Consider the following 21,820-nt stretch of genomic DNA (forward strand, 5'->3'; position numbering starts at 1 on the left):
CAAGGGGGTGGAAAATATCCATTTCTACTTCATTGAAGTACCCCCACTCTTGATTCCTCCGAGCCAGTTTATCTCTCAGCCGGACGATGGCAGCAGGGACTTGTCTCATCTCAGCAGGTGAACTCAGACGAAAGACTGTATCTTCGGAGGCACCCAGAGCCTTTCAAGCACCTCTATGTCTTCCTTGAGTAGCCGGCAAATATCTTCCAGTTCCGGTGGCACCCAGCTGATATCGCCTTTGTGGTCAATTCTGGCAATGTTGAAGAGATTTAAGAGAATTTTTTGGCGAATTTCGGTAGGTGCGGCAAGGAGGGAGGGCTTAGTGGGCTTAGAGCGGAACCTAATGGAGTGTGAGTCGTTCGTAGGGCGGTCCACAAGGGTCGTGAAGTCGGAGCCGGACATGGTGGAGTGCGTATTATCCACAGTGTAGCTTGAACCGGAGCGTGCAAGCTCTTGAAGCTCAGGTTTGTTATAAAGTATGGTGGGAGTGCTGTTGGATAGGTGCGGACAGTACGAAGCCGTGGAAATGAATTGGTGCCTTTAAGGGAGCCGCTCCCCTGGCATATTAAGGTCTTGTTGTGAAGATTTAAAAAATTGATGGCGAGGTTAGGGGACTAAAGGCCAAAAGATCGGCATGATGATGACACTATGGCATCCTTACGCACCTGTCTATCCGAGGTTGAATACCGCAAGGCTTGGGCGGGCGTAATTAGCAATGAGACGATATACCTATATGCCATGTGGCTGGAAATTAAGGTGGGGTTTAGATAATGTGGCGCCGGGGCGGTGCATCGAAGCCCTACCTACCTAGCTAGGTCTTTGATTCTCGACCACAAGGGAAAATACATATAGGGATATTTTGACGAAGGATGCCTGAAACATGCCAGCCTCACATATGCGTGATGCATCTCCGAGCCTGTCCTTCACTCACGGGCCACAGCCTTGTCCGGTGAAAGGACAGAGCAGCAAAAAGCAACAATTCGTAGCTCCGAGGCATCCAATCAGTGACCTGCGGAAAATCATCTCACATCATGCCTGAGGACGCACAGAATACCCACACCAATCGAAGTTCTTTGTGCAATGTTCGCATGCAAGGCTGAGACACGGCCCTCCCTGTTTTTCCTTTCTCTCTTTCCTTGCTCCTCTCGCATCAATCTCAATCCATTAGAATGGCATTTTCCATCACGGCAGCAGATACTGGAAAGGCATCCTTTCCATACAATGTCTTGTCCATTCCCCAAGGCTCGAAATTGATCAGGCTTCTCAACGTTCATGCGCCAATAGACTTCTAGGATAAGGGGCCCATTCGAGGCAATTTGGTTTTGGCAGACCTGGAGCAGCAACCGACATTTTCTGCGTTGTCATACGTCTGGGGCACAACGGCGGACGAGCCATACACCATCATCTGCGACGATATCGTCCTCCCAATTACCAAAAATTGCCACTCACCTCTAGTCCATCTAAGACGGAAAGCTGGTGCAATCACTATCTGGATCGACGCGATTTGCATCAATCAAAGGACGACAGGGAGAAAGAACAGCAGGTACCGCTCATGGGGGATATCTATTCTGGTGCCCACGAGGTCTATGTTGGCTTGGAGAAGGAGACGCGTCTACAGATAGAACGATGGATTATCTATCCACCGCTGGATATGTAGAGTACTTCTTAGCGTATGAGGGGGTAAACGTGGTGAGAAGGCTTTGGCTATGGGCTGCCATTTGTTGTTTGCTTACAGCGCATTGGAGTCCTTGGAGGCATCCTCGTTCTTTTCGTAGATCAAGTAAGCTCACTAACTCAGGTTGCAGCACTACAACCTAGGATCAACAACTCATATGCTAGAAAGCTACTCCGAACATCAGCTGTAGAGAACACAGCTGAGATCTCAGCTGTGGAGAGCCCAGCTGAAAACTCAGCTGTGCAGTGTTCAGCTGAACTTACTAGCGCGCCACCCAGGGGGTGGCCCCCCTTCCTTCCCCTAGTATATATACAACTAGCTAGACGTCTATAGAAATCAGAGTTCACATCAATTTCAACCTGAGTCACTAGGTACTCAAAGTTTCCTTTTGGCGATGATGGCTAATAGCTCTGGACACAAAGCCCGTCACAGGTCCCCGAAAGCTCCACTCCTGGCGCGGCTGGCGCGCAACGCGCGATTCCTAGGCTTTTCCAGGGTAAAATACGTCGCATGGGAAAATTTGGTGCAACTGTTGGACACACATTGGACCAAGAGAATTTGGACATACCAAGAAATCTTTCTTGCCTCTAATCCCATCCTGGTATGTGGTGACGCTCAACTGGCGTGGTCTCCCTTTGCGTTCAGCATACTTTTCCTTCATTCCATCCAGCCTGCTGTGACTAGGAAAGATCCGGCCCTAGAGACAAACCCGGCGGTGCAGAATTGGCAGAACACTGTTCTAAGTCGAGACACCTTCCACCTACACACACCAGATCTCACTAGCCCAGCTACTCGGTCGCCGGACTTGAGCACATTGCTAAAATACCGGAATTTCGTTCACAAATAAAGCGCCGAGTCAAGCTTGTACAAATATCGGCCATTTTACTATTTACTGTTGCCTTTTCTTGTTTAACCTTGTCCCCGGTATCCCTCGGAATAGATCCTAGATTGGCAAGTCCAATATGGTTGTCTTTGAGCGGTTTCGTCTGCTTGTTCCTTTCTTTGAATATATACTAAACTTCAACACCCCATTTGTTCATTTCAGGACATATCGAACACTTCCCATATGGCGATACATGGTTACCGGCGACCTGAGGCAAGTACTCTGCACTCGACAAGACTCAGGTTGAAAATTGATGTGAACTCTGTCTTATTTCGGGGGCCCGAAGGCCAAACTATATACTACGTAGGAAGTGACTGTATGCATAGGCAGAAGCACTAATTGGAGGCAGCAGTAGGCAGCATTAGGCAGGGTAGGCCACCGTACCCCAACCCCTCTCTGTAGAAGTTGTAACTGGCTAGGCATGTAGGCAGCTACTATGCCAGCAACTCCAAGTCTGTACGTAGGTGACCGTGAACCGTATGAGTTGTTGATCCTAGGTTGTAGCTGTTACAACCCGAGTACAAGCGACCAATCCCAAAGACTTGGCTTTTGCCCTCCAGGCAGTGTTTCAGAAATCGTCGACGAGTATTCTATCCAGACCAGATTACAGCGCTTCGCAGAGCGAGATCTACAAACTGCTTACTGTCAATCTGCTTCGCATAACCGGTTCACTGCGGTTTTTACTCGCAGCAGCCGAAAGTAACCATCCGGGCGCACCCTCTTGGGTTCCAGACTGGTCTGCTGAGATTGACACTTTCTTGCTATCGGCAATATTACCGACCTCTGTAGCTTCTTGTTCCAGCATGGGGGATAGGTCTCCCAAAGCCCCTAGGTTTACTCAGTCGTCTCGGAGTATGCAGCGATACACTGACGGTGTGGGGCCGTGAGTTATGTACCATCAAACGCTGCAACATATTTCAATCCACGACGTTCCCATATCAGACTAGTGAAGCGGAAATGCACAAAGACAATATCGCATACATAAAAGCATTGTTCCACTTTAGTGTGTTGATAAAGACATCTATCTGGAGTTCAGCATGGTGTTTAAAAATCACACGACACTGGAATCTCTACCCTCGAAAGGGAGTCCGTGACACGTTGCTTCAAACGTTTCACGAGCGGGAAATCGTTCGAGGAAGATACCTTTCGCCTTCATATCTCTATTTGTAACTACTTAAGTCGAAATGGAGCGGGAGTCGCAATCATGACGGTACCTACTGTCACGGGCTTTGAGAAACTGTTCCAGAACAGTTCGGAATGGCGCTTGGGAATGGGTCCTCATCAATGTCGCGCCTGGGACAAGGTCATATTCATCTCGGAGTTAGCTACACCGCTCATTGTTCGGGTTCAGCCAGGGTCCTCGATGCGAATGATCAGTCCAATGATTCTCCACGTATATCATGGAATTTTTTTACTCGAGCAGATGGAGAAAAAGCGGCGAGAGAAGCTGCAGCAGTTTGTTATTTCATAAGATGCTACAACCACACGGCCCAACTTTGGACTTTCGGCGAAGAGGAGGGGCGTGTGGAAGGCAAATAATGGTGTATATGTTGGACTGAGGCAGTGTATATTGTCATGGATTCCTGGAAAGAATGGCACAAGATTGTCACAACTCAAGCTCCTTGGTACCACTTCCTACGTCTATTGTGCTAGTTGGGCCAAATCTCCAAACCAACCTAGCCATGAAGCGGCATCATCCACAGCGGGCTCACCGAACGCCGGACTTGATGGAAGGATCTGAGGTTTTGACGGCCACTTCAACGGCCTTGGTACTGTTTTGAAGTTTGCGGACATGGGAAAGGCAGAGGGTCGTGATATAACGCTACTGCATTAGAAGCTCGGGATTCATTATTAAAGGATGATTGACATACGGTGCCTTCATTACTGCCTTATGGCAGTCGGGCATCAACTTCACGATCTGACAAACGTTGGAGTAAGGGATTTCAAACTCGATAATGTTCAACATTCGTTCCTCGAGATGCGGGCTGCATGCACGAATAACAATGAGTAACACTCCCAAATGCCTCCTCATCCATTACAACTCTCCAACTCAATTCCCCCCACAAACCCCAAAACCTCCCTCGCAAACCCCTCCGGCTGCTCCTCTGCCACATAATGCCCACTCCCCTCCACCACCCTCACGCTCCACGCCCCCTCCACATGCCCCTCCTCCATCATCTCCCCCGCCAGCCCCTTCAACAAGAACTCCCCTCCCACTAGCCCCAACGCCGGCACCCCACACTTCCCCTCCAGCTCCCACCACTCCCGATTCTCCGCCGCATCCCGCTCAAACGCCCGATAAATCTCAAACCCCGCCCTCATCGCCCCCGGCTGCTCAAACGCGCTCGCATACACATCCATCGCCCCCTGCGTAATCCACGCCGTGTTGAAGCTCTGCTTATCAAAGAAGTGGCGGATGTACACTCGCTCGCGGCCCGCGACGAGCGCTTCGGGGAGGTCCAGTACGCGGTGGAAGAGGAAGTGGAAGACGTCGTCGCTTCTTTTCACCTCGTCGTACAGCGTGGTGCCCGGGAGGGGGCATTCGCCCCAGACTACACTCGCGACGTGGTCCGCGAAGCGGGTGGCGTAGGCGTAGGCGATCATGCCGCCGATGTCGTGGCCCACGATGTGGATCTTTTCCTTGAACCCGAGGTGCTCGCGGACGAGGGTGTGGAGGTCGGTCGCCATGGTGATTTTGTCGTAGCCCGAGGCGGGTTTGGAGGACTGGCCTGCGCCGCGGTAGTCGGGGATGACGAGGCGGTAGCCCGCGGTGGTGAGGGGGGAGATCACGTGACGGAATTGGTAGGATGTTTGCGGCCAGCCGTGGATGAGGAGGATGGTGCCTTTTTGGGTTGTGGTGGCTGCGGGATAGTCGGTGTAACCTATGCGGATGGTGGAGAAGGGGGAGGAGGAGTCCGGGATGGTTGCGACGTGTTGGTGGATCTTTGAGGGGATGTTAGGGGCCATGGTGTTAGAAGTTTCGATTTATCAGGAATAGATATTGGAGGGTACTGGGAATGTTGGCTAGAGCTTGAAGATGGCGTTATAGACAGATTGCTATAAGTCATGCAAGAAATTCCGGCTGTAGTAACTACGTTTCTTATTGCTGGCGTCAGCACACCAGCAATTTGTCAGCCATGACGCTGGGAGAGCGTCAGCATGCATCAAGGATTGTTCTTTATCTCGACGTGGAACATTTTCAAGGACAAATTGAGCGTTATCCGATTTCACCACATAGTGTTCTATGCAGCTGTGAGACGGAGAAAATTGAAATGTAAGCAATTTTCTCCAATTTGTCCTACCTACAAAAGAACCCCGGCAACATACAAGGTTTTGTAGCCCAGTCTCCCCTAGTCTTCTGTTAATAAATCGATGAACGGAATGAAGTATTTTCCGGGGCCACGAGAACACTAACCACCGACACAAATCCCTACGAAGATGTTGAGCTGGTAGGAAACATCCACCATCTGGCTCCAAGCACAGTACTGTATACAGGCCTAGCAAAGACGCAGCAAGCCCTCCCAAATCGAAAGAACCTTGAAGCCATACACGCTTAAGAAACAGTAATACTCGAGAACCCGCTACTATGATACCCCTCCGTCGCAACAATTTGATAATTGTGCGTCCCCAAATTCAGCCCCAACGCCGCCCACGCATTGAAATGATTCGCCGTCGTCACCGTCCCACCCACCCGCTTACTCTGCCTGACAGACCAATACTGCGTAAACGTCTGCGTGCCATCGATGCTCGGCGCGTTCGTCCGCGTAGCCGTGTAGGTATCGTACACGCTCTCGTCGCTTGTCACCGTCCCCTTGTGCGTCGAGCCGCTTGACGGGTTAGAGTCCCCGAAGTTCTCGAGGATGTAGTACTCGATCAATGGGGAGCGAGTCCACCCGTGCACGGATAGGTAACCGTTGCCGCTGGTGCTCCAGCTGCCGGAGTAGGTGATTGCGCGCGCGCTGCCGGGGTTCCAGCCTTTGCCACCGACGAAGTTGCCGCTGCTGCCGGACCACGAGGTGCTGTACTGCCTAGCAGCGCCGTTGGTGTAGGTTATGGTGCCGCCACCGTCGGTCCAGAAGGAGTAATAGTAGCCATTGTTGGTGCCGGTGGAGCTGGAGGTGTAGGATTGGCGCTTGTCGAGGTGGCCGTCGAGGGGGTGCTGGGGGCCGCGAGGACGGCAGCGGCGGGGAGGAGCGAGAGAAAAGGAGAGAGTTGAAGGCGACCATGATGAACAGTTGGTGCTGGATGTTTTGGGGTGACTTTTGCCGTGGGGACATTGCGGTGTTTTTATGTTTCCTTGGGTTAGAGGACCAGGAGTTTGAAGTTGATGTTAGACTGACATCGCAGGACCAGACCGTAATTGACGTCAACCAGAGTAAGGTATTCGCAAGGGTCGTAGAGCCGGTATATATAAAGACCCATGGCAAGTCGGGCGAGATCTGAGCTCGGTTTCGTTTCCCCATTCGCGGAGATATTTGAATCCGGAAGTGTACATCGAAGAGAGTCTATGTTCCAAACGACAAAGGTGTCAATTTAATCTCTGGGGTATAAGTTTACCGACCCATGTCAGGAGACTTCCCAGGTCAGCCCTGTAGTGAAACGCGGTTTAATTGCTGCCCCTCTCGACCCCTTGAAATCTGTCTGATGACCAGAAACGAAAAATATGGGAGCGAGCCAATGCAGCCAGTGGCAAAATCGTGGAGAACCTTCCAAAGTTCCTGATGTAGCCACGATCTCATATCTGGAGTATCGGTATTAGAAGGTTTACCCCAAAGTCTTGCTTGAGTGCATCCAGCGGCTCTTTGAAACCAAGCGAGAGCATAGATTCGACGTTGAGTCCACATTAGCTCCGCTCTAGATACATCTTTATACTTCCATCAAGTTCCTTGAAAACCGAGTTTAGTGATGACAATTCGGCCACGGACCAATTTCTGTTGCCAAAAGTAGTACGAGTTTAAGTGACCTTGGCGTTCAATGGAGATTTTGTGTGTGCATGCCCTCTAAACAGAAAGACTTCGATACTTTCCCGGACCACGAGTTGACATGTTTCTCTCAATAAGCTTACCTCCACATTGCGTAAACACAGCCGCCTTCCAGGTTTTAGGCAAAGCAGAACGGGTACACCAGCTTGTATTTAGCTATGGCTAATATGCTCTTGGTGATCGATGCCCGCAGTGACACTAACGGAGGCGGAGGTCCGGCGAGGATCCAACAACATCAATTGAGGGTCAAAGAGATAGACTCTAGTGGCAATGGAGATGAAATGAGTGAGACCGAAATACTGTACTTTCGAGAAAAGTACAGAGAAATTAAAATTGCCGATAGTCTTTGCAGCCCCGTGATTCCACCATCTTGTTGGAAGGACGACGTACTCATCGACAGCTATACGCAAAGCATATGTTCTCGTAGTTTTCGTCCTTGCCGTGAGGATAATATTCATCCGCCGAATTCACCACCTGTGTGGCTATGTAATCCTTGAAGCTTGAGTACGAGTCCATCTGTGCAGATCCCCCAGACGCCCAAGTCAAACAACACCAATCCAGGTTCTTGAAGTTTTCAAGGCTACCTGCAAAATCCTCAATAGACGATAGCACCTTACTCTTGAGTTCCTCTGGGTAGACATCGTTGTCGAGAATTTCCAAGCAGGCAGCCCTTTGCTTCTCTACGTTTGCGGGAGGGAGCAACCATATACTGTCGATGTCTTCGTTCCCAATATCAATCGCCATACCCACAGTTGGCCAGTCGTCCGCAATCTCGGCAATGACGGGATAGTCGCGAGTCATGTAGTTGATTTGGGAGTCGATGAGATCCAGAGGAAGGTCGTAGAAGTAATCCTCGTCATCTCCAAACCAGTCGACATCTGTGGTGGGATGCAAAGGTGGATTGTGGAGGATTCCACCCCACGTGTTTCCGAAGCCGTTACTTATTCGTAGAAACTCTTTGTAGTCGTCTGGAAGAGTGATCTTGAGCCGTTTCTCTAGCTCCGCAATTTCCTCGGGAGTTGCTGGCTCCCTTCCATCGAAAGGAGAGTCTGGCTCGTCTTTGTTGTCCTGCCTTGCCATCAAGTCCTCTCTGGAGCTAGGGTTGTGGACAGTGTTATGCGCAAGCTCTTGGAGAAGTTCTAACATTGATCGTTCTGGCCTTCTCTGTCTGCCACCTTCTAGCCGCAGCTTGAACGTCTTTTCGACCTCTTCCGCCAACTGCTGAACTTTTTTGTCATCCACGCCAACTGCCTTGGCTAAGGCACCGTCCTTCAATATTTTCCAGGCTCTTGCGCTTTGGGCCAGATAGTCAATCTGCGAGTTTGCGTGCATTCTGCTTGCAATCATGCCCAGAATATCATCTACCGACGGTACCTTGTCCTCGTCCACGTGACCCTGGTCAGCGAGTTTGATTCTCAAATCCAGAGCGCGCACAAGTCCCGAGGATTTGTCCATAGCAACACTCCCAGAGGTTTCATCAGCGAACGTGGTCATTTTGCCAACCGCGTCCAACACCTTTGTAATGGCGTTTGCCTCTTCACCATTTGGGATTTCCGCACCCCTAGATCGGCCCCCAAGTTCTGATTCATCCGGGAAGAACCATGACTCTGAATTATTTTTGGCCATCTCTTCTATTATTTCATCTATTTCTTTTGATTCTTCCCCGGCTCGCTTCTCTGCAATGCGTTGGGACTTCCGGGCTGGTTCTTCGTCTCCAGATTTTGGGTTCTTCTCCGCTCGCTTGGCCTTTTCGGCCTCACCCGTGGGCCATTCGCCTGTTTCTTGCCACGCGAACCATAAGAGCTTGAAATCAACACCAGTGGACAGGGAAGGGAGCGTGCTACAGCTATTGAGTAGAGACACCAAGCGGCGTGCCACGTCTAGGTATCCGAGCACCGCAAACTCCAGAGCGAGCTGAGAGAGGTCGCGTTCTACCGCCGGAAGGTCTGCGTGGAGGATCTTTGAGGCGTCGAATTTCGGGGTCATTTTGACGTTGATAGTAATGGTAGAATGAGAGCGACGGGGAGGAGAGGAGAATGTCTGCAATATATAGGTGTAACGGCGCTAGTTGTCGACAGAATAAGCACACTTGAAGCCGTTTCGGGGAGATGGTACCCTTGCTGCCTGGGCGACGTCATATCTGACGTCCCCGTTAGCTGTATTACTTCATCCTTTCTAGGCTCCAGCTTCTAAGTACGTGTAGGATCCAATAGCAAAAGTTCTGCCATTATATCTATTATGGGTTTAACGCAACTTCTATTCGTTCGATTTTAGACCCCACTTAGCACGCAAAGCTCAATAATTGGCTTGTTTTCAACATGTGGCTGATTCAATCTCGACTGTACGGTGACAGGCCACAAGTCTATGCACACGCGTTTACCGCTTGCACACGCGTTTACAACTGCTTGGGGTACCCCTACAGAATTTTAAAACCCTAGGCCCGATGTTAAGTTTCAAGCGGTGCAAATTAGACTGCTTCTTGACAAATCCGTGTGCCCAGACTTTTGACCTAGTATTCGCATGTTTCCTTACGGCTAGAGGCAAGAGCATTCCCAGCCGCTGTAGTTGCGCTCTGGGCCAGCCGTAATCCTCGAATGCTAACCCTAATCAACGTGTATAGCCTTTCCCCTTGGCCATATTTCATCCCCAGATTTTTAGCACCGCCGAAATTTGGTATGGATCTAGTGAAGCTTCCAGAAAGCTTGTGAGAGACGGAGGCAGAGTAATAGTTCGTACAGCGAACTGTGCAGAGGGAGTTTGAGTAGAATTCGGTGGCAGTGCAACTGGGCGATCGCTGTGTCGTACGTCTACTAATATGAGGGGAAACAATGGTATGCCTAAATTATTACTGCCAAAATGAGAATAGAAACATCGATGAGGGATCAGAGTGAACTTACCGTGGCTATGAAGGATGGGGAGACTGCGGGAACGGCGAGGGTCGCAGCTTGTCTATTGCCGTTCCATCGGAGCTCCTATAGCTTCTTTCCCTGTATTGAGGCTCTTGAGGCAACATCGAGTAGGTCAGCACTCACGACTACGATTCTCGAGCCTACGAGATGGAGACTTGGTGTTTTGTGAAGGAGACGCCAGGACGCGACGGGCTGGAAACGAGACCTGACATCGGGCCGACTACTTCGTAAGGGTCTTGGCATCTCCCTCGTCTCCGCCCTGAACGGACGTCCTACTCACATTCTCCACGATGCTATGACTAGGCCCATAGAAGTTTCATAGTCTACTTAAACGCGTTGGTCCACAATACACTTGACAGAAAGCTGGAGCACCTCAGACGGTGGCAAGCCTGTGTGCACATCCTGAAGCATGAGGATCACGTGGATGAGGTAATGCTGAGGCATTACGAGTAAAGATTCTCCTCCATCACACCGCACTATTTTAAATCTTCGTCTCTCTTGGCCTATGCCGCACGGCACCCCAATTCGACAGCGTTGCTCCGCCATCGATCTCAAACACACCACCGGTCATGTGGGCACCACCCGCACTACTCAAGAAGAGAATGAGGCCAGCAAAGTCCTCCGGCTTGCCCCATCGGCCGGAAGGCTGTCCGACAAGAAGGTTTTCGGCATGGTTCTTGAGTCCGAAATCAGTCATTCGGGATGGGAAGACGCCGCTGTGACTATCAGACTCGCTTCTGATGATGGATGGTCCGCGACTTACGGGCACACGCAGTTGACAGTAATGTGCTGCGGCATTAATTTCGAAGCCGTAATTTTCGAGAGATGAATGCATGCCGCTTTAGATGGACCATCTAGTTTCTCATGTAAGTAACGTGACTATCGGTTCCGAGAACGAGAAATATATACAGCTGTAAGTCCCGTTCCCGGGCGCAGCAACTCCGCCTCCCGCGGACGTGACATCAACGGTCGAAATGCCAGCCATAGAGGCAATGTTGATGACGCGGGATGGGTTGTCGGCTGTTGCGCCTTTCAGGAGCAGCGGTTCTAGGCCGACGGTAGCTAAAGGAGCGTCAATAAAGATCAAAGCAATTCAAGTATAAGTGCATACTATAGAACATGGCCTTGACGTTCAAAGCGTAGACTTTGTCCCAACCGCCTTCGGGGAAGTCGTGGTATGGTGCTCCCCTAGATATGCCAGTCAGATCACGTGATTCTGATAATGAGAGATTTCATGATTCGAGGGGCAATGAATAGCATACCATGAAGCTCCGGAGTTGTTCATGAGAACAGTTATCCGGTCCGTTATGTTCTTTACTTCGGCAACAAGCGCATCGCAACCGGCTTTGTCCTTGAGATCTGCGACGACAATATTACATTTTCCGGGGCCTAGGGCGTTCAACCTGGTGGCAGTCTAACATATAGTGAGTGGAGCAGGCCTTGGCATGGAAGAGAAAGGATAGAAAACGCATGCTGAATGAAATACAATGACCTACTTTTTCAAGTTCCGATCGCTTTCTACTCGCGATTATTACCCTGGCACCGTTCTGGACGAAACCCTGTGCAGCCATCTCACCCAGGCCAGTCGCACCGCCAGTCACGAGAGCTACATGGTTGCTGAAGTCAAAGAGCTTCGGGACGGAGAGATTGGCCTCGGAAGTCATGATGCAGGTGTATTGGGGAATGGAACGGAAGAGAGAGTTCAAAATATTAAATAAATGAGATAGAGGATCATCGTTCTTCGGGGCGTTGATGGTTTTGTCCCCATCGGCTTGGTCATAACGACTCGCAGCGGAGAGCGGGGCCTTTGGGGGAAGAGGAAAGATGCCTCGGTGGTGGTGAAAGTAGCTCGGTTCATTGGACCTGACAGCTGCTCACATAAGCTTCTCTCAACGACAACAGATGAAACACTTGCTCCTCCTCTTTTCTTCATGCAAATTGCCTCGTTTTAAAAGTTTTCGACTGACAATGGACTTCGCGATGACGGACCCCGTTCCGAACCCATACCGGCTCATCTAGCCTCTTCGATCGTACGATCCACCTCGCTACAACGTTGTCCCAGGGACGCCTACAGACATCCACAGCCTACCCCGAACCGACGGTAAGAATCGATGTGTTGGACTTCCCCTGACACAGGGCACGTTGCTATAGTTTCACACTATGTTCCATAACTCGCATCCATCACGTTGAGATTATTTCGATCCTCTCATGAATTCAACAATTTCATCGAGAATATCATTTCTATTCTCGTCCGGGACACGGGACCAGAAGCATCGCCACACTTGACCACCTCCAGGATGCGGGACCGGGCTGCCTCGATGCTGCCGCCCGTTAAACAGTTCGCGTCCTCATAGATCGCCGCCAGGGCTGCACCCGGCTCGCCCAGAGCCTTGGAAACCAACAAACCGATAAATTATCTGGGCCGCCGGCGCAATGTTCTTAGTGTGGTTAAGCATGTCCTTACTTTCGGGCCTGCTGCTTTCCCTTAAAATGGCTGACGAAGCCCTTTTCGTTCCTGTCATTTCCATTCTCATAGACCATTTTTGCTTTCGACATTAAGGTTCGACCCCCGGACCGATTTTATGCTTCCCCGGAAATTGAAGCTAGAGCTTGACATAGCTTAGTTTCCCGGACCCCTACCTCCAGTAGGCCGAATTAGCTAACAATAGATAGTACATCCCCGCATTTTCACCGTTCGACCATATTAAAGCGCAAGCATTCAATCATGGCCAAATCTACTTCCCCCCTCCCTCCTGCAGTAATCACCCTCAACGTCGACAAGGCTCTGCCCCTAGATGTCGACGAAATCACGCCGGAATGGCTTTCCGAAGCCCTAGGCGTCAAGATAACCAAGGCTGAGGTCTCGAAAACGATGGCTGGAACAGCCACAAAATACCTCTTCAACGTAACCTACGCAGACCAAGCTGCCGCAGGGAACCTGAAGCTCCCGAGCAGCATCTGCGTCAAAGGTGGTTTCGACGCCAACATGCGCGCCTTAGGACTTGATTCCGCCTACCATCGCGAAGCCGAATTCTTCGCCTACATCGCCCCTGAACTGCACGCGCGTAACTTCCTCGTCCCGCGCGCTCTACACGCCAGTACGGACACCGTCAACGGTCAAGGCATCGTCATTTTTGAGGACTTGGACGCCGCAAACTACAAGTTCGGCGAGATCACTGAGCCATGGACACCCGAGCTTGTCACAGGCGGTCTTGAACAGCTCGCCGGTCTCCACGCGCTGACATGGGGCAAGACATCCGCGGACTACCCCTGGATCGGCGACGGCAACATCCTCAAGACTATCGCGGCGAGCCTATTCAGCCCAGAGTACTGGCAAGCGCAATTCTACACCGACTTCCGCCCCGCGGGGGTCCCAGAGGAGATTTTAGACCGCGAGCGCATGTACGCCGCGTTCCTCAAGATGTGGCGGACTGAGAACCCGAAGTTCAGATGCATGACGCACGGCGACGGGCATCTTGGGAACACGTATATCTCGCCTGAAGGCCAGCTCGGGTTGATTGATTTCTAGGCGCCGTCGATTGGTAGCGCGATTGATGATTTGTTGTATTTTATCGGTGGGGCGCTGACGGTGGAGGATAGGCGCAAGCATGAGAGGGAGCTGGTGCAGGAGTACTTAGATGCGCTGCATAAGAGCGGCGGGCCAAAGTTCTCGGTTGAGGATGTGTGGTTTGATTACCAGAAGCAGCATGTGCATGGGTTTGTGTGGGCGATGACGGCGCCGATGATGCAGAGTAAGGCGCGAGTAGACGCGATGACGGAGAGGTATTTGGCGGCCATGTTGGATCATGATAGTATTAGGCTTGTGGAGGAGTTTAAGGAGGATTAGAGAGTGGTTTGACGGGAATAGAAGACATGGTCTGTGTTAGAGTGTCTTTCTAGGAGTAGCGAAGCTTCAAGCTGACTGATGCCAGCGTGTCGTCTCCCTCTTCGGTCGAGACTTCGTTTCGACGGGAATAGACTAGATCCAACTCTCCCTTTTTGCACTTGTCAAATCCCACACCCTATACAGTTCTAGCACACAACTTTGACCGCGCTGTCTTTTGCATCCTCTTCCAAATTTACGATCATGTGCCGAAGCACCTCAAACAGCCGCCAAGTAGGCTGCCTGTAAGCTTATGGAACTTCTTTGATTTAAGTTTGAAGAAATTTACAGTATAATAGAACATACACAATGCGATGAAGGACCTCAAACAGTAGTAAGCGAGTGTGCCCAGTCCTTGGCAAAGGCGCAGTATCTCCTGTTCCCAGATTCACGTGCACATCACGTGCAACCAGTCCATTCCACTATAAAGTCTTCTCTCCGATAATCTTCCTCCCAGTATGGTTGGAGGCCTGGGATTTTCTAGGAAAAAATGCTACACTTTGCTCGCGATGGAGAGTTGTGAAAGACCGCTACATGAGAGACGATGGATCTCTGATTGGAGGAATCAAAATACGCAGTTCCGAAGCCATATGTTGCGTCGTGGGATTGCGCCCTGTGTCAACACAGTTCAGGCTTTGCAACGGTGGAGGGAGTGTTCAACAAAGCTGGCACAATCTTCGAATGGATTTGAGAGTCGGCTCCTCCGTGACGTGATGCTGCTCTTCATCCTCTTTTCGCAACCACTCCTCAGTATCACTACGTCCAACTTCCATTTCGCATCCTTATTCCGCTATCTCTCCCATCACCATCTCAGCCGAAAGACGCCGATCATTGAATGAGTCGTAAGACGACGGCCAAACCAATCTCCCTCCGCCATTAGGCTCTTCTTCTTCGAAGGTGCTGCACCGACATAGCAACTCGGCAAATTCAGTGTTGACCACATTGCCCCCTTGCTTCTGCACTTCCTACACGACTACTCCATGAGAGGAAAAGGAAATGGGTTTGCTCCACCAACATGAAATCTCTCGGAATTCGAGGTTGACCTCATGGCAGTCCCCGTCGGTCCGATTTTGTTCGGACCACACTCCATGAAAAGATATTGTCTCTCGCGTTGATCCAGGACATCGAGCGGTCCGGGAATTGGTACGCCCGCTGCCTCCTCCATGGTCGTTGCAATAGAATTATGTTGCAACCCCAATCCCCCTCCTCCTCCGTGAAAAAAGAAACGACGTCTCCGACAGCGAGAGAAGATTTTATACCCCCTCCTCACGCTCGGGCCCTAGTGTCACGCGTCTCACGTGCTCTCCCTCACCGCTCTCTCATCCACCCATGCATCTCCCAGTCTCCAACGCGCCGAGGCGTGAACACCCTGATACGCATGTGACGCACGTGACACCCCCTCTTCCTCTGATATAAAATCTTCCCCTCGACCCGCTGAGTCTCTCTTTCTTCATGGTCTCGCAAGGAGACAGTGAGGGAGTAAAAAGCGGCCCAGAGAAGATTAGCATGTTGGTGCTGGTCGGAGGGAGAGGCATTGAAACGCCATTGACAGATCTTTGATGGAGGTGGTGTGGGGATCAAGATTAAGGCCGATAAAGATGTCATGGAGTGGGCTCGCTGGAGTGGTGGGCCCGCCGCAAGTTTGATGGGACGGTGATGAGGAGGAGCTTTGTTAGGTGCTGGGGAAGATGTATGAGATGGTAACGTAAGAGAGAACATCCGAAGCGAAAAGAGGCGGGCATCATCAGGAGGGCTAGGGGATGAGGCGCACGCGCGGACATCGGCGCCAAACTATCTCTCCCCAGCTGCTCCATGCAAGGACCAAGACCGAGAGTTTTGCCACATGATGGCTGGCGAATCGTCGATCTTGATAAGGACTCTGGGACATGGGCAAAAATTGCAATGGATTTTACCCGCAATCTTCCCATTGAGCCGATTCTTCTCTTTTTTTTCGCGCACTCCGAACACCTCCTCCGCTGATGAGAGGACGGGTATCTGGGGACGAGGGTGAGATCTTATACTTGGGAGATTACTACCTCACGTGCTTCACGTGCTTTCCCTTAGCTCGGGTTGGTGCGGAGGTGCTAGATCACGAGGTCTACGTGATACAGTGCCTGAACGGAGGTCTGCGTATTCGATGTATTACTCGAGGTATAAATGAGATAAACAAGTCTAGAAAGTGCGAATTGAGCGAGGAGGTCAAACGCCTCTTCTCGACAAAAGACGCCGTTATTCAGGGTGCTTCAGCGTGCTATCAGAATCTAGCAAGAGGGGTTAAAATCTGAGCCAAAGCAAATTGCCGAGACATATGTGCCGAGACAGGAGAGGGTATATAATCTTTCCACCCCCGCATTGTATTCGCTTTCCCCATAGGTTTCTTGGGAGGACACGGTGGTGGAAGCAAGCAATGTCTTAATTACGACTTACTATGTATGTTGCGGTGAGAGTAGGTTCAGATTAACTTGAGCATCGTCTTGGGCTCATGGACTGTGGAGGAGGATCAAAATGGAAGAAGATCCGATATCATGGGGCCGATTCGTGCTGGACGCTTCGGCGGTCTGCGGTGGTCATTGAGTGAGGTTGATGATCATCTCTTCCCTTCGATAGAGAAACAGAGCGCGAACGATGAGTATGATGGTCAGCATTGCTACTTGAAAGGATTGCTCCGCACCTCTCGTCAGCGATATTTTCAAACGCCAGGAAGTTGAAAAGATGACATTCGATCAGCGACCAACGTCTCCATTGACGCCGTGCTCTTCAATTGTTGAAAACAACACACGATTGCGGAACAAGAAGGGCTTTGCTGATCCCGGAACATCGTGCTGTTGAGGTTGTCTTTTTGCATGTTCTGGCAGACGCTATCGGCCCACTCATGGAAATACCCCGTTTCCGTGGTAAAAAAAAGAGTTTTCATACCTAAATACGTCCTTCCACTCCTCGTCTTGAGCTTCACGTGCCTGCCGCTGTCTATCTGCCGTCAAGAGATGGAGCGCTAGATCACGGGACCCGCGTGACACGTCCTTGGCGGAGGGTATAAAATCTTTCGCCCCGATGTTCAAGTCTGCTTCTCTCATGGTCTTGCAGGGAGACGGGACAGGAGCAAAATCGAAGAGCTTGCAGAACCATGGAGTGGGACCGCAAACTTGCAGCAACTGCGGGCACATGTTGGCCTTGGTAATTGCAAACTGGAGTAATACTACGCCAAATGTAGTGTGAGTGGAGATCAAATCGTTCCAAAGAAAGCCGAATGGTATTTGAGTTGTTGGGATCGAGCCAGCTCCAATCTCGATCGATGGACATGGTTCTTCGGAGACATTGAGGGCCTGAGCCCGGGTTGATGACGGCCATCTTTTCGTCGTTGCGACGAAACGATACTGCAAGGCGGCGATGATGAACAAGCTACAAAACATACGATGTGGATTTCTGACCTGGGAGAACGAGGTGATTAGCGGAATTGGTCGAGAATGACTAGAAGCAGCATCAAAAACGGAGAAATGGCGCCCCCTCCATTTGTAAAACAACGCTTACTATTTGCATTGCTGTAAACACTATTGCGGAGGCAATCCAGACGTTTCGAGTACAGCCTACACACCCATGACGAGCCAATGAAGTCCAGTTTGAACCACTGCTACCTATTTTCCTGTTCAAGTCCCGATGTGCCGATAAAATCAAAACGACTATCTTAGAGAAAGAATATCTAGTGAGGAGAAGTTTTATACCTACCGCCAAGACATAGAAGTCAGGCGACGGATATAGCACGTGAGCGACGTTGCGATAATCGTTTGGATCTGCTTGAAATAACTAACAGAGTACCACAGCTGAATGAGGCCACCTCCGCCGGCGGGCTGACAATGCTGTTGAGGGGTGGGAGGACCTCCTACGGTAGCTTGAGCTGGTCAAGAAGAAGCGCTCATGCACCCAATCTGAGGGGCGGTGCCACCTCTAAGGATTCTTTCCCCCTATATCGAAACTTACGTTGTTACACAGCCATGGGCACTATCCTCCACAAAGAGCCTACCGTAACTATGTCCTTCGTTCAAGTTACTCTCTTGATACCCACTATCAACAACATCGCTAGTCCCGGTGGGTTTCTTCAATAGCCCGATCTGGAATTGCCAGTTCCCGGAGATATTAGCCGAAAGCGCACCCGTGGCAGCAGTGAGAGCGGCGGTGCCGGCGGAATTGTAGACTTTAACTGTACTTGAACTCAAAATTAGCCTATATAAAGAAGTTCATCTGTGGCCAGATCCTTATTTCTTGTCGTAATCTAGCGTTACAGCAAAGTCCTGCCATTTAGTGTTGTCGATTGGCGCAGACCAGAGAATCTGATTGCTCCGGTTCAAGATCTTCCAGCTCGCCTTGTCGCTGCCAGAGCTTCCGATGATAGTGTCGGTTTCGAGCATGAAATGATCGGCTGAGTAGTCGGCTGTTTCGTGCCAGACATTCTTAAAACCCGTCAGCGTCAACTCTTTCTTCCCAAAAGTTGAATTCAGAACAGCACCATACCAGATAGTCATGCGTCAAATTCAACGGCCTCTCTGCATCCTGCTTGACGCTCAAATGCAATGTCTTGACGTCACTCGTGCCCGGCCCCGTCGATGAGTCGGACGCGAACTGCAATCCCACTCTTCTAAATCCGTTCTGATTGTTAAGACACTAGCATCCGACAACGTGACTTCGATAGCCTCGTACTCGTTTCCATCAAAGCGAAACCCGGATACATTCGGAAACTGTAGCATCTGAGACCATTTCAGGTTGGCGCCCTTGACATAGTCGGCGTTGAAAAGCGTGCTCGAGGTGTCAAAAAACGTGGCGGCGGTGCCGACGGGTACGCGGCCGTCGAAGACGATGGGGCAGCTGATAGCGCCGACAGCACGCTTTGCTAGTGTAGTTCAGTGCCGACGGAGTCAGCCCTAGCAAAAAGAAAGAGGTGACGCATTCTGGGACAACGAAAGCCTTCGCGTAGATGCGGTTTGTCGACGGGTGGACGTTTCGCCGTCTTTATGAAGACGTCAGGAGCTTCCAAGGGGTTTCTCTCTTCGCTATAAGTGGGTCGTTCATTAATCGGCAGTAGACAATAGTCAGAGCCATTGATTTCCCCTGGTTCGACGAAAGATTGGGATTCAATTGCGCGAATTAGGATCCGGAGCAGAGTAGAAAACTCAATTCGGGTAGAAGGGCTGGCTTTCGGTAGAATTGGTAGAGGGACAACTAAAAGTTAAGATGACACGAATCTAATTTATCTTAGGCGACTCGTTTGGGGCTATAGATCCGGAGGCAGCTTAAGAGTGTGGGGAAGTAGGTGTTGCGGTCCGAATGCCGTGTTCCTGGTTCCAGATAGTTCAATACCTAGTGTACTAGGTTAGATTAAATCTCATGGATCCAAAGCATTTCTGTCATAGAAGTTTGACCTTGTGGTTCAAAAGCTTCTTAATGAGTGACTAGACCTGGAACTCGCGAAAATGATGCTAGTCACGTGTAAATTACGTTGGACCTTAATATCAACGTCAATTCGCGCCTCTGCCTTATCGTTCTCACACGGTCTCGAGGGTACTTGATCGCTGAAATATTTTTCTCCGCTTGTAGAATATCGCAGGAGCTCGGTAGTAAGCTCAACCTTATGTTTTCTGACTAATTCTTGAACGAATTTTCCTTAAGACCAGCGATCGATTTGCATGGACGTACGATCGCTTCCTCGACTGATCTATACCTTGTCCTTTGCGATCAGTCCTGATTAATTTATCTTTTGAAGGTTGATGCAATGCGACTGGTAGGGAGGGGGCCAGAGCAATGAGTTGGGATTGAGGATTCGAAGAGAAATATTCGGCGAAAGCGGCTGTGTGCTGGAAATCGAGGACATGAAATACTTTTTTTCAGTCATAACCCCGAGAATGGCTTGATATCATTGACATAGGTGGTGAAACACGACTTCGTTTTGTCTTTATTGCATGGCAGGGCCATTTCCCTCGAGAGGTCGAGGCTCCATTTCTAGAAGTTAGCATCTATCGATCGCAGAATAACCATATAGAGCTCGAGAGCAGCTTTCTCGACCCCAAGAAATATCAACACATGCTCCAAGCTGAGCACCAGATTCGCCAAGTGGTGGTTGGTACAAGAGTACCCAATTTATGCCGATGCCCTCCTCTGCCCGCGCGAAGCGAATTTCGAAGAACCGGTGAGGGGCCGAGTACCAACCGGCTACCTTAGTAGGAATGTAGAGAAGATGGTATTTTCAATTCTCTTTTGACAGCTTGTGCGTATGTACGCTGGTATGTGACAGGCACGAAAGAAGAAAGTGCAGGATCTTGGAGATGGAAAATAGCAGTTGTCGATGGTGGAATGATGGATGAATGGTGTTCCAAGGGTTGGTGGCGGTCCTGCCAAGCAAGGCGCAGCATCGCGATGTTTCGAACCCTGCGACACGACTCCCAAACACCAGTGACACCCGGGCATACATGATGGATTTCACCCTCAGTAATTCCATCCTGCCGACACTGATCTCCGAAATACTAACCGACGACTTCGCCCTCCACCATGGGCGGCGTCATTAGAGGTTCTGCGCGGTCTCGAAGACTCGCGAGGCCAATATGAGAAGAACACGACGGAAGCTCATCCAGAATCAAGAACGGATCAGTCCAACAGTTCAGCAAATACAAGCAAGTCGAGGTCAAGTCGAGGTCATCGTCAACGATGCAACTCGCCTCGGGTATGCTAAACCGTTGTTGCTATCGGAAGATGACGAGGATTTGGTGTATGACTTCGGAAGCTGTAAGTTGGCTCCAGTCCGCTACGCGAACTTGACACTAATTGTTTTCTGCGTAGACGACAAAATGTAGAACATAAAATCGAACAGCCCCTCGGACATCGAAACGAATATCACAATTGACGGCATCATTAAATACCTCGCCCCACCTTCCCTGACTATTGCCTGGTGCTACGGGTACCTGGCCACTGACGACAATAAGCCGTTCAGCTTCGAGGGTGTCGGATACAAGGCAACGTATACACCTGGAAATACTTGCGCGAGCACGGCTCATGTCAGTCTGGGAACTCATACTAGTGGGGCTTCTCCTACATATTCTTGTCCATGATATCCACCCACAACTACGTCTGGAGCACCATATTAGCCGGGACGTGGATAGATGCCGCTCGGAAAAGCCGCATGTACAAGGCTGGCCGTCGACTAGGCCTGCTTCGGTCCGTCATGGATCTCTCGTATGCGATCCGAGAAGAGTTGGGGACAAAGGTGCAAGACTTTTCAGAGGAAGAGCTCAAGACGCATCTAAGAGAGAGTGATGGGGCTATGGTGGTCTCCAGTCACGAGCTGCGCGTGGCTAGAGACTGTACCGTTGATTTCAGAAACGAGCAAAAACATGGAAGGCGTGAGTGGGCTCGTATTCGCGCTGGTTCATCGTTCTGAACTACAACTTTGCAATGAAAAATCGTCTTCACATCTAATCCGGCTTTGAGGTATAAAATGCCGCCAAG

At 50.5% G+C, this 21,820-nt stretch overlaps 10 protein-coding genes across 10 annotated transcripts; 3 read left to right on the forward strand and 7 right to left on the reverse strand.

Moving 5' to 3' along the window:
• Positions 1–75: 75 nt before the first annotated feature.
• Positions 76–402, reverse strand: BDZ99DRAFT_513997 (uncharacterized protein; the record flags this gene model as incomplete). The annotated part of the gene is made up of 2 exons (XM_033724771.1): positions 76–99; positions 154–402. 2 exons carry the CDS (start codon positions 400–402, stop codon positions 76–78), a joined length of 273 nt encoding a protein of 90 aa, XP_033584742.1.
• Positions 403–1,316: 914 nt separating this feature from the next.
• Positions 1,317–1,622, forward strand: BDZ99DRAFT_374168 (uncharacterized protein; the record flags this gene model as incomplete). The annotated part of the gene is made up of 1 exon (XM_033714910.1): positions 1,317–1,622. A coding segment is annotated over one exon (306 nt), but the record flags the coding sequence as incomplete, so codon positions are not given.
• Positions 1,623–2,794: 1,172 nt separating this feature from the next.
• Positions 2,795–3,078, reverse strand: BDZ99DRAFT_457490 (uncharacterized protein). Its single transcript, XM_033718691.1, has one exon. It carries the CDS (start codon positions 2,979–2,981, stop codon positions 2,826–2,828), a length of 156 nt encoding a protein of 51 aa, XP_033584744.1. The 5' UTR covers positions 2,982–3,078; the 3' UTR covers positions 2,795–2,825.
• Positions 3,079–4,586: 1,508 nt separating this feature from the next.
• On the reverse strand, positions 4,587–5,883 carry BDZ99DRAFT_530989 (alpha/beta-hydrolase; the record flags this gene model as incomplete). The annotated part of the gene is made up of 2 exons (XM_033726425.1): positions 4,587–5,419; positions 5,865–5,883. The coding sequence occupies 2 exons, from the start codon at positions 5,881–5,883 to the stop codon at positions 4,587–4,589; spliced, it is 852 nt and encodes a 283-aa protein (XP_033584745.1).
• Positions 5,771–6,784, reverse strand: BDZ99DRAFT_505354 (family 11 xylanase in complex with inhibitor; the record flags this gene model as incomplete). The annotated part of the gene is made up of 2 exons (XM_033724101.1): positions 5,771–6,670; positions 6,735–6,784. 2 exons carry the CDS (start codon positions 6,782–6,784, stop codon positions 6,112–6,114), a joined length of 609 nt encoding a protein of 202 aa, XP_033584746.1. The 3' UTR covers positions 5,771–6,111.
• A 1,146-nt stretch (positions 6,785–7,930) lies between these two features.
• BDZ99DRAFT_374207 (uncharacterized protein) lies at positions 7,931–9,034 on the reverse strand (the record flags this gene model as incomplete). The annotated part of the gene is made up of 1 exon (XM_033714913.1): positions 7,931–9,034. The coding sequence occupies one exon, from the start codon at positions 9,032–9,034 to the stop codon at positions 7,931–7,933; it is 1,104 nt and encodes a 367-aa protein (XP_033584747.1).
• A 1,662-nt stretch (positions 9,035–10,696) lies between these two features.
• On the reverse strand, positions 10,697–12,399 carry BDZ99DRAFT_457492 (NAD(P)-binding protein). The gene is made up of 6 exons (XM_033718692.1): positions 11,946–12,399; positions 11,712–11,863; positions 11,561–11,637; positions 11,359–11,511; positions 11,213–11,303; positions 10,697–11,165 (listed from the first exon to the last, which is right to left on the reverse strand). Exons 1-6 carry the CDS (start codon positions 12,111–12,113, stop codon positions 10,931–10,933), a joined length of 876 nt encoding a protein of 291 aa, XP_033584748.1. The 5' UTR covers positions 12,114–12,399; the 3' UTR covers positions 10,697–10,930.
• Positions 12,400–12,989: 590 nt separating this feature from the next.
• On the forward strand, positions 12,990–14,278 carry BDZ99DRAFT_531015 (uncharacterized protein). Its single transcript, XM_033726426.1, has 2 exons — positions 12,990–13,067; positions 13,123–14,278. The coding sequence occupies exon 2, from the start codon at positions 13,175–13,177 to the stop codon at positions 13,976–13,978; it is 804 nt and encodes a 267-aa protein (XP_033584749.1). The 5' UTR covers positions 12,990–13,067; positions 13,123–13,174; the 3' UTR covers positions 13,979–14,278.
• Positions 14,279–18,303: 4,025 nt separating this feature from the next.
• On the reverse strand, positions 18,304–20,789 carry BDZ99DRAFT_484520 (uncharacterized protein; the record flags this gene model as incomplete). Its single annotated transcript, XM_033722648.1, has 6 exons — positions 18,304–18,532; positions 18,650–18,777; positions 18,839–18,962; positions 19,001–19,214; positions 20,598–20,636; positions 20,759–20,789. The coding sequence occupies 6 exons, from the start codon at positions 20,787–20,789 to the stop codon at positions 18,304–18,306; spliced, it is 765 nt and encodes a 254-aa protein (XP_033584750.1).
• Positions 20,790–20,919: 130 nt separating this feature from the next.
• BDZ99DRAFT_514004 (uncharacterized protein) lies at positions 20,920–21,752 on the forward strand (the record flags this gene model as incomplete). The annotated part of the gene is made up of 3 exons (XM_033724772.1): positions 20,920–21,114; positions 21,169–21,369; positions 21,393–21,752. The coding sequence occupies 3 exons, from the start codon at positions 20,920–20,922 to the stop codon at positions 21,750–21,752; spliced, it is 756 nt and encodes a 251-aa protein (XP_033584751.1).
• Positions 21,753–21,820: the final 68 nt, after the last annotated feature.

This window comes from Mytilinidion resinicola (assembly GCF_010093595.1).
Source record: "Mytilinidion resinicola strain CBS 304.34 unplaced genomic scaffold BDZ99scaffold_1, whole genome shotgun sequence".
NCBI lineage: Eukaryota > Fungi > Ascomycota > Dothideomycetes > Mytilinidiales > Mytilinidiaceae > Mytilinidion > Mytilinidion resinicola.